Source organism: Portunus trituberculatus, chromosome 9 (assembly GCF_017591435.1).
Source record: "Portunus trituberculatus isolate SZX2019 chromosome 9, ASM1759143v1, whole genome shotgun sequence".
Taxonomy (NCBI): Eukaryota; Metazoa; Arthropoda; class Malacostraca; order Decapoda; family Portunidae; genus Portunus; species Portunus trituberculatus.
In genome coordinates, this window is record NC_059263.1 from 6,056,908 (window position 1) to 6,067,500 (window position 10,593).

The window sequence follows — 10,593 nt, forward strand, 5'->3', positions numbered from 1 at the left end:
ATGTGTTACCTTGTCTTGGTTATCCTCACATCTGAGGAGTATCCCGGTCTGGTGTTATATACGAGCAGGTATTATAATTTGTCGTAATATCATTAGTGCGATAATTTTAAGAGTAAGAAATGTGCCTGCACACACAGCCAAGGATACTGCCGTGTGCCCGCAATAATTAACCGACTAATCGACCCTCCGTCACCGTCAATGAAAAAAAATATTGTTTTCCTTTCACCAAAAACTGAAGCAACCACTTGTCTTCAGCTCATGTGACATGTTCACATTTGATGCAACTGGGCTTCAATATTCCTTGGGCATCTTGCTGGCCGGGTTTCTTTCATCATGCTTTAGTTGTGGTTATTGAGATTTTAAGATTCAATCGACGCCTTGCATGGGATGAGAGTAAGCGGAGAAACTCATGTAAAGCCCGACTCATCACTCTTGTGGTCTTCGCAATAGTTATTTATTTATTTTTATTTTATTTTATGAAAGCAGTGTATAATCCACAACTCCACCCCCATTCTTGCCTATGCACAGCACAACTTAAGTCTTGATCTTCAACCTCGATTTACGCATCCTCACCTTCCAGGATACCCTATGCCACGGTCCAGATATACATATATCTGGACCGTGCCCTATGCAACACTTGCTTTGCAAACCCACGTATTGTACCTCCACGCCCACATCACCTCCCTCTCTTCTTTCACGTATTCCCCCGTGAGAATAAAAGCCACAATTTTCTGTCAATATTTCAGTCTAACCTGTAAGCGTAAGGGTAACTGCGGTATTTTTCCAGTACGTCTACGGTTTTCTCCATCACCTCACCATTCAGTCCCCGCTAGAGATACTGCTATCAATGTACTGGCTACTAGAATCAAGATATTACTTAAGTGAAGGCCACGGAGCGTAATAAGGACATCATGAGCCCTAAATCCTGACGAGTCTTAGGGAATGACTGGTGTGATTTATGAATATGGATAATAATTGAAGAAAATACCGTTTCCATCTCAGGGCTAGGCTAGGTTTATATTCAATTAAATTTCATTGTCAATCCTTTCAAATAAGGTGTGAATAAAGCAGAACACTGTTATTTCATGATTAATAAAGTTCCTTCCATCATAACTCCAATACTCATCTTCCCAAATATCACAGAAAGCTTAACCTTCAGTGAAAGGCAACTCTCACTCTACCATATTTACTGTAATCCTTTCAACGCTAATTGGTCTTCCTCATAATCCACAACTTTTTCAAACGTGCTTGTGTTGGCTGGCAAAATTATTCTTTTTCTTTTCCCATCTAAATTCATCATGCCCATCTTTTTCCTCTCTTCTCTTTCAGTTATCTTTTATCCAAATACATTTCATATGAACAAGTGATACAAATAACTAAAAAAACGTTACTGGACATCAAATAATCAAAATTTCATATAAAGGTGCAAAAATGTGAAAACATATGCAACTGTACAGAAAAATGGAAAGCTGAATCATGACAAATATATGGATGTAATTAAGAAATGTAACACTTCTCAAATGTACAAATACAAAAAATTGATCCATGAATCATACAGAAACCCAACGAACTTGCCATCTATCTACAACATAACCAAATAACCCAACCCAAACAACCCACCCTCTATCTAATAACAAATAAGAAGACACCCATAGTGATGTGGCAGGAAAGCCAGAGGAGGAAGAGGAGGGTGGAAAGGGTAATATCAAAGACAGGCTACTGCCTAACTTTATTTAGAAGAAGAATCCAAGAATCTTCCCTCCAAGGTGTTTCCTCTTGGCCTCCTCGTGGTCCATGATTCCGCCAGAGGTGGTCAGCACAATGTACCTGTTAGGGAGCAGTAAGGTCAAGTTAGGTTACTGTATGTGTGTGTTTGACGGAGAAGATTGGACGGTATTACAGAAAGAAAGATATATATATATATATATATATATATATATATATATATATATATATATATATATATATATATATATATATATATATATATATATATATATATATATATATATATATATATATATATATATATATAAATAAATAAATAAATAAATAAATAAATAAATAAATAAATAAATATATATATAAATAAGTACATAAATAAATAAATAAATATATATATATATATATTTTTTTTTTTTTTTTTTTTTGAGGGGGTGGGGGAGGTGGGGCTGGTTATTTACTATCATATGAAAAGATCTGGGATGGAAAGGTATTAAATATCATATGATATTTTCTATCATATGAAAAGATCTTGTGGGCATATCAACTATCATGTGAAAAGATCTTGTGGTTGTATTTACTATTACATGAAAAGATCTTGGGGATATTTTCTATCGTAGGAAAAGATCTTGGGGGACAATTAACTATCATATAAAAAGATCTTGGGGACATATTAACTATCACAGGAAAAGATCTTGGGGGGTCATTAACTTCACATGAAAAGACCAAGAATTCATGTATTTCTATCAGAGCAGCTATATTGATTCTTGTGAAATGTTAATAGTAATACACTAGGGATTTTATTATTTGTAGCAAGCTAACCATACACTATACCAGAGGTCGGCAACCTATGGCACGCTGAGTGCTTGCCTAAGGCACGGCACGTGATTCGCAGAAACAAAGAAAAAGTCTAAACTAAAAAAAATTATGAGAGAGAGAGAGAGAGAGAGAGAGAGAGAGAGAGAGAGAGAGAGAGAGAGAGAGAGAGAGAGAGAGAGAGAGAGAGAGAGAGAGTATTTGCATCCTTACTTTTATCATGATTAAAATTTTTGAATGATCCTAAATAATTCTTTCCTATGATACACCGAATTAAAACGAAAATATATCGTACCCGCAATGAGGGGTACGGTACGTGAATACAACGAAATGTAAACGAGCATGAGACCTGTTGGCCTCGGCCACTCGCATCTGCCCACACAGCGCTGCAGCTGCTGTTGTTTCAGTGACTGTTTATCCGCTGTACGTGAGTGACGCTCCTTCTATTCAACTGTCGCCATGACTACTGCGAAAAAAGTCAAGCTTGATGTCCGATCATTTCAGTCATCATGGACAAATGACTTTGGATTTATTCAGCAGAATGATCGTGCTGTGTGTGTTCTCTGCTGTGAAAATGTCGTGTGCCGCACGTCGAATGTTAAAAGACACTTCGAAACAAAACACAACAAGACTTTCAATGATAGTGCAGACAAGGCTGATGCGATTACGAGAGCAGTATCTTGCTATGAGAAACAAAGTAATGTATTTAAAAACAATGCAACTGAGGCCAGCTACAAGCTAGCTCTGTATATTGCTAAGCATGGTAAGCCTTTTACTGATGGAGATTTTATAAAAGCAGTTTTCCTAGTGTTCTGAGGTGTTATTTGATGGCATATCAAACATATGATCATCTCGAGGATTAAAGACATGCCTGTCACAGCTAGGACTGTGGAGAGATGTATTTCTGAAATGGCTGATAATGTAAGTGAGCAGCAAACTGCTGCTTAAACAACTTCACCTGTGTTCAGTGTGGCCCTGGATGAAAGCATGGACATAAATGACATACCCCACTTGGCTGTTTTTCTAGGTATAGTGACATAGAGATAAATGAGGAGCTGTGCTGTCTCAAACCTATGTATGGCACAACCAAGGGAGAAGACATACTGAAGACTTTAACTGATCATTTTGAGGAAAGAGGGGTTGACATAAGAAAGATTTTTGCAATAACAACGGATGGTGCCCCTGCTATGGTAGGAAAAAACAAAGGTTTTACTAAGACGGTTGAGGATAAAATTGGGCACCCCATTCTGAAATTGCACTGTATACTTCATCAAGAAAATTTATGTGCCAAGAGCTCTGATCTCAACAAGGTGATGACTACTGTTACAAAAATAGTGAATTTTCTTGTTGCACACTCTTCTCTTACGCACAGGCAGTTTCACGTTTTCCTTGAAGAGGTGGACTGTGCTTACAAAGATATATCCTTGCACAGCAATGTTAGATGGCTAAGCTGTGGAAAGGTATTAGAGAGATTTGTGGAATGCTTTGAAGACATCAAGATTTTCCTATTAGAAAAAGACCAAGACTATCCTGAGCTAGAGGACAGAGATTGGATTGTGAAACTTATGTTTCTCTCAGACATCATGAAACATCTAAATGACCTTAATCTTCTCTTACAAGGTGCAGGAAAAACAGTGATGGATTTGTATGATACTTGAAGGCATTTGTTGCAAAGCTTGCAGTTTACTCAGCAGATATCAAAACTGGTTCTTTCCGTTATTTCAAAAACTTGAGGAACTACTCTGCAATTCATCGTGTCAACACTACTGATCTTCAAGTGTACATGCAACAATTAAAGTCTGAATTCTCAATAAGATTTCAAGATTTTCAACATATAGGCCCAGTGTTTTCATTTTTAATTAGACCAGACACCTTTAAATACAGTGAGTTGGACGCGCCTCTCTTTGAGTGGATGGAAACTACGGAGTTGGAAATGCAGTTAATTGACTTTCATGCCTCTTCATTGTGGTCAGCTAAATTTAAAGATCTTCGAGAAATATTGGAAACTAGTACGAATGATCATGCAGCCTCTATTTTAAGTTCCTGGACATCACTGCCTGATAAATTCAATTGCATGAAGAAAGTAGCTTCTGCATTGCTATCAGCATTTGGATCCACATATCAATGTGAGCAGATATTTTCACACATGAAACACATCCTCAACCCCCATCGCAGCAGGCTTACAGCGGATCATTCTGAGGGTTGTGTAAAGCTCAAGGTGTACAGATATTTACCAGAAATTACAACTTTGGCCAAAGGGAAACAAGGGCAAGGATCGCATTAACATGGTGAGTATAAATAATGTTACAAAAATGTTACATTTGTTATGCATGTGAAGTAAACTACATTATATTTTAATTACACTGGCACTACTTACTGTAAAGTTATGGTTTTAATTTTCATAGGCTATGTCCGCTATATAGTGCTGAAAAATCACACCTGGCACGCAAGGTAGTAAAAAGAAATTGTATTAATTATCAACTGGCACACTTTGTTCAAAAGGTTGCCGACCCCTGCACTATACACTGCTTGGCTTCCTAAGAGACTACCATGTTGATCTATAAAAATACTCTATATACTAAGATTCTAAAGAACTCTTGATACCACAAATCTATAATAATAAGGTAACATTCTATACCACATATGAAAAAGATTCTAACATCTACATAACTAAACAATCTCTAGACATCATTTCAAGCCAAAACAGACAACCTGTGGCCATTCCAAGTATCACAAGCCAGCAGTCAAGATTACCCACCCAAACTGCCTAGAGGGAAGGAGATTAGTGGTCCACTTCTCAATAGCGTTGATCTTGACATCAAAACGAGGCGAGATGACACCGCACTTGATGAGCCGCCCTGTGAGGTTGACCACAATTTTGCCAGCGCGGTGATCATCCACAATTTCAAACTCTCCAATGTAGCCTGTGTGGTAGGTGGAGCATGGATTAGTAACATGAACGCACAAACAAGTCTTAGTGTGGATGGCTGTGATGTTAAGTAAGGCACATGTTTTAGTCTGAAAACCTATCATAAAAGTAGAACCAGATATGCAGTAGTAAGTTATGAAGAATTAGGTTATATATTTTGTCTGATTTGTGAGAAATGTCAACTCTTAACTCTTATCATTAATGAATATTCAGTTGAGGGTTTATAGCTAAATATTTTGGTATAACATTGTCACTCACATTCTCACCATCAACACAATACTCACCATGCTTCATCATGACAGACAGGAATTTCACCACCACCTTGGAGCAAGGCCGGATCAGAACCTGACGCTTGCCCCTCTTCTCGGCATTGTTGATGCTCCGCAGAGCGTCTGCCAGCGCGTTCATCCGCACCATCTTGTCTTGCTACTCCAGGCTGCGGTACTGGTGGTGGATGGGTGAGGCATGTTGGTGTGAGAGGCAGAGACTATAACAGGGTGCACTAGGTAATACCATGAAAGAAATGACATCTTGAGAATTTTCTAGAGTTAGAGGACACTAACCAAACTAGGCATTTTTCCATGTACGTATAACAAAAATACCTGAAATGTCTTATATTGTTAATAATAACACAAAATAACGTCTTACAATCTAATTTTTTTTTAAACGGCTGAAACATCCAACATGTATGCAACTTTTGGAATAAACCATATGATCAAAACATCTTGCAGCTTAAAAATCCTACAGCTAGATACACAGATAATAAAAATAGCAGAAATATCTTAGTACAAACAACGGTTCATCCCAAACTGATACCATTGCCTACCTACTTGACTTTCCCTGAACAAATCTAACCTAACTTCATCTAATATAATCTAACTTACCCTAATCCAACTCAACCCAGCCTAGCCTAATCTCACTCAGTTTCAGAGGCGATGTGTTGAGTTTTAAGGCAACAATACGAATCAATAAATAAATTTAAAAAAAATCATAAACGTCAAGAAGTGAGGATACTACCACAACATGTAGTCCTGTCACGAGTTACTGACAAGGACTTATAGTAAATATTAACGAAATATTACCACCTTGTGGCACGGAATATTTGTAATTGCCTTAATTATGACTAATAGTAAGATAAACAAAATTAAGCAAAGTAAAGCGCCAGGAGCCAGCCAAGTAGGGGAACCAGCAGCACCGTGACGGGCTGCCACACCACCTGCCTCGCGCAGCAGATCACCATACCGTCTCTTACACCCCACCAGCCCCAGGGAATACTCAGCCCCATCACCTCACATCTGCACGCGGAAATCCGGCTTCAATGAGTACCTTCTTGAGCCTAAAATCTTACCACACGTGGTCGCCGCCAGAGGTAAACAATGTCCCAGCCTCACGTGCAGTAAACAGGATGCCTCTATTCCACCTCTCAGCCGCTACAGGAGGCTACACGAATGACGGCAAGATTCCCTCACCCTTTATGGTTATATATTGATGGCTAATCGGGGCAGTGACGGGCGGTGAAGGGTGTAAACAACGAGAAAGATTATAACACTCACCAACCTCTCAATGGCCGCCAAGGAAAGGCCCGTTGCCGCTCTCGCCACATATTATTCTATTACAGAAAAGCCTCAAACTCATCGATTTTGCCGCATTAATGAATTAGAATATTTCAATGTTTATAAATTAAAAAAAAATTATGTATTTGCTAATTTTCTTCATAAATTGATATTTTGTTAACAGGTGAATATCGAGTTGCGCAATTCGAACTTGGCATTGTCCTCTTAATATTTGATAAAGCCAAAAACCAAACAGTATATGTATAGAAAAAATATGATATTAAATTAATTTGTTATATATAAGTAAGGTATTACAATGCACATAAGGATAGTGGTGCAAAAAAACATTCTAGCGGGAAATTTGATTTGAAACTGAACAGTACAAATAGGAATAACCTTGCAGCAAACCATCACTATTTCACAAAAAAAAAATTTCCAAAAACTGAAGCCTTCAATAAACTTACTACTCAAAATACATAATGGGTGACTTTCAGAATCATCAAATTTTCTCCCATATGAAGGAGAGGCATCAGTGTTTGCACCCTTCCTTCTTTCTCACTTTAAACATACAGGCTAAACTACACCAACTTGGAAATGTGTCTGTTAAGAATGTGGCAATCACAAAATTAGAATATATTATCAAATACTAACTAACTTTTCTTAGAGCCAACATTTCCAGAGCAGTATCTAATAGGGACACCAGCAGCATACATCCATCCCAACCCTCCCATGATTCCACTATTCACCTTCTGTACCTACTCCTCCTTACCTTTCTTGACCTCAAACATCCCAATCTTGGCTCACTGCAACAACTGAATACCACACCCTTATAAAACTCACTGAGGTTATTGGGAATGCTCCATATATTGTTTATTTCAAGAAAATGCTTTTAAGTTTTCAGCCCATCCCTATAAGGAAAATTCTTCAAAATCAGAGATTGATAGCAATCTCTTGAGCATAATCTGACTTAGTTGTTTTGATTGTAAAGTTAAATTTTCACTTTTTCATAAACAGTAGGCTGGGTGAGGAAACAATGAGACCATCAGGACCCACCAGCAGGAAGGGAGCCAAGGTAACTGAGAGGCAGAGATAAGCGGAATGATGGCCTGGCTTTGACCACCTTGTTTATTAGGACTGAACATGAATGCTAGAGAGCTCCAGGGTCGCCGCCGTGCCACCACCACCTGGGCCACACCGCTCACCTCACGCAGGAGGTGGCAAGGGGGGGATGAAGAGGCGGGAAGGGGAGAATCTGTATCTGCTGCAGTGAGGCTTTCCACGGTGCTCCCAGAGGAGTGTCTTGGCGGGTGCCTGGTGGTGCCGGGGGTCCAGGGCACTGCGGACAGGCTCCCCCGACACCCAGGGTTACTGAGAAACACATCCAGGAGGAGCTGGTGTTTTTTGTTAATTTTTTTTTCATTTTTTACATTTTTTTTCCTTTTTTTCTTTGTTTTTTTCTTTAAATCCGGGTAAACAGATGACCCAACATACTGAGCATCCAGCACAGCGTCCAGGTGATCACCACACAGTTGGGGCGGGGCAGGGCAGGGTGGGGCAGGGCAGGTGGGACAGGGCAGGGAAGGGAAGTGTAGGGTGGGGTGGGATTGGATTGGAAAAAGGTTGTGATAGCAGTAGTCAGAAACAGAAGTAGGAATAGAAGTAGGTATGTGGATGATGAGGCAGATAAGGAAGGAATGAGGGGAGACACGGCCTGGGGTGAGGAGAGGAGAGGGGGTGCGAGCACGTATGTGTGTGTGGATGTGTGTAGGACGGCACGAGAGGGAAGGAAGGGTACAGAGAGGGGTATGGAGGGAGGCCGCCATTCACGGGGTCAATCAATGGGAGGAGTTTGGATGGGAAAGTGGCTGAAGGGAGTGATGGGAAGAGATAGTGAAAAGGAGGAGGAGGGAAAGGATCACAACACATATGGCGGTAAACAAAAGGACAACATCCAGTCTGATACATCAATGGCTTGAGATGAGATGCCTGGGAGGGAAGGAGGAAGGGAAGGGGTGTTGGGAAAGGAAAGAAAGGGAAGGAATGGAGGAAAGATTGGGAAGGTGCATCTATCCACCTGTGGGAAGGGAAAGAGAAGGGAAGGACTGGAGATCTATTACCTAAGGAAGGACTGTGAAGGGGAAGACTAGGAATTCAATGCACTAAGGAGGAAGGGAAGGGAAGGGAAACAGGAGCCCTATGTATCTGGAGGAGGAGGAGGAGGAGGAGGAGGAGGAGGAGGAGGAGGAGGAGGAGGAGGAGGAGGAGGAGGAGGAAGAGGAAGAGGAAGAGGAGGAGGAGGAGGAGGAGGAGATGACTGGGATGAGGATTTGAATGGAGGCACCTTTGCCTTCTCCTCCACCTCTTTCCCTTTCCTCCTCCTCCCTCTCTTCTTCTTCCAGTTCCATCTTAAGTACAAAGTCTCAGGTTACTTAAATATACACAATAAGTACAAAAATAACAGTTTCCTTAAATTTCACTTATAAATATCCAATTTTTTCCTTCTTATTCTTGTTTGTTGTTCTCCTTCTTGTATTTCAGGACTCATCTTGTTACAACTCATTTTTATCTTCACTTTTCTCTCTTCATGGAGGGTGGAGGCAGTTGGGCAAGGGAGTAGTGGAGGGAGGAAGGAGAGGGCATGGAGGAAGAAGAGGGGGAGGGCACAAAAAATAAACACAGCCTCAAAAATCTACTACACGGATAATGGATTTAGCATTACTATTCTGGCTTACACTTACTTACAACCAAAGACACCTACCCATACCAGTCAATCAGGAGAGGACAATATGCAACAGCATCCCTTATGAGTGGCCAGTGTGAAGTACAAAGGAACAGCAGACACACCCTTCACTGGCTAAGAGGACACACGTTAAATGAATCTCTATACATAACTGATTTCTCACTGGTTTGTTTCTCTATGTCTTTATGTAATTTTGTTTATTTTTCTGGATGCTTTACCATTGTTTCGGTGACAATATATCATTGTAACTCAAGTTGTTTGTACAGAGGAGTGTAGCAGTGTTTTTGTTTATAGTCCTTGTACTTTATCTGCTTTGACGTTAGTTAGGATGTCAGTGTATGAATCTAACCATGAGTGTGTGCACATATTCACTCAGTTCAGCATTTATGAATCTGAGGTCTTGTTGTCTTGGCTGTCCTCCATCACTGAGGATATTAGTTTGGTACATGAATGAACTGTTCTCAAGTGTAGTAGTTCTTAGTAATGGGTTATTGGGGTGGTATTCCTATTATTATCTTTTGCTTACCCTATCCATCCTGTTAGTAATGGGTTAATGAGTTGGTGTTCCTATAATCCTTTTTGCAGTCCCCTAACCAGAAAAAGAATGATAGATGTCCCATGTCCCTGTGTCCTCTGGCTTCATTCAGGGATGCTATCTTTATGGTCCCCTAATCATATACAGTACCCCTATGATGCCCCTAGCCAGGTATATATTCCTACAACTCTTATGGTCCCCTAGCCTATGTCCTAAAGTCCTAAATTACCCATACTTTCTAAGCTCCACATGGCATGTCCTCCTATGTCCTGACAGCAAAGGCTTGTAATGGCAATGC

The 10,593-nt window shown here is 40.1% G+C and overlaps 2 protein-coding genes across 5 annotated transcripts in view; both read right to left on the minus strand.

Moving 5' to 3' along the window:
* Window positions 1-1,717: 1,717 nt before the first annotated feature.
* LOC123501215 (40S ribosomal protein S15Aa) lies at window positions 1,718-7,118 on the minus strand. Of its 3 annotated transcripts, none has more exons than XM_045249907.1 (4): window positions 7,021-7,118; window positions 5,752-5,911; window positions 5,297-5,462; window positions 1,718-1,827 (listed from the first exon to the last, which is right to left on the minus strand). In XM_045249907.1, the coding sequence occupies exons 2-4, from the start codon at window positions 5,882-5,884 to the stop codon at window positions 1,734-1,736; spliced, it is 393 nt and encodes a 130-aa protein (XP_045105842.1). In that variant the 5' UTR covers window positions 5,885-5,911; window positions 7,021-7,118; the 3' UTR covers window positions 1,718-1,733. The 3 variants fall into 3 exon arrangements, with proteins under 3 accessions (XP_045105842.1, XP_045105844.1, XP_045105843.1); XM_045249909.1 differs by having other exon boundaries at window positions 7,025-7,047; XM_045249908.1 differs by having other exon boundaries at window positions 6,816-7,030.
* Window positions 7,119-8,110: 992 nt separating this feature from the next.
* The window catches only part of LOC123501214 (macoilin-2-like), a 20,910-nt gene continuing 18,427 nt past the window's right edge, over window positions 8,111-10,593 (minus strand). For both annotated transcript variants that reach the window (XM_045249905.1, XM_045249906.1), the window contains exon 15: window positions 8,111-10,593. This exon is cut by the window's right edge. The gene's annotated coding sequence lies outside the window, so the exon portion shown is untranslated.

What these genes read in the sequence shown, in the direction of transcription:
- LOC123501215 (XM_045249907.1), bottom strand. Translation starts at nt 5,884, where the DNA reads ATGGTGCGGATGAACGCGCTGGCAGACGCTCTGCGGAGCATCAACAAT. An exon ending in GTCTGTCATGATGAAGCATG is followed by an intron (nt 5,463 to 5,751) that starts GTGAGTATTGTG and finishes CCTACCACACAG; the next exon opens with GCTACATTGGAGAGTTTGAA. An exon ending in CTTCCCTCTAGGCAGTTTGG is followed by an intron (nt 1,828 to 5,296) that starts GTGGGTAATCTT and finishes GCTCCCTAACAG; the next exon opens with GTACATTGTGCTGACCACCT.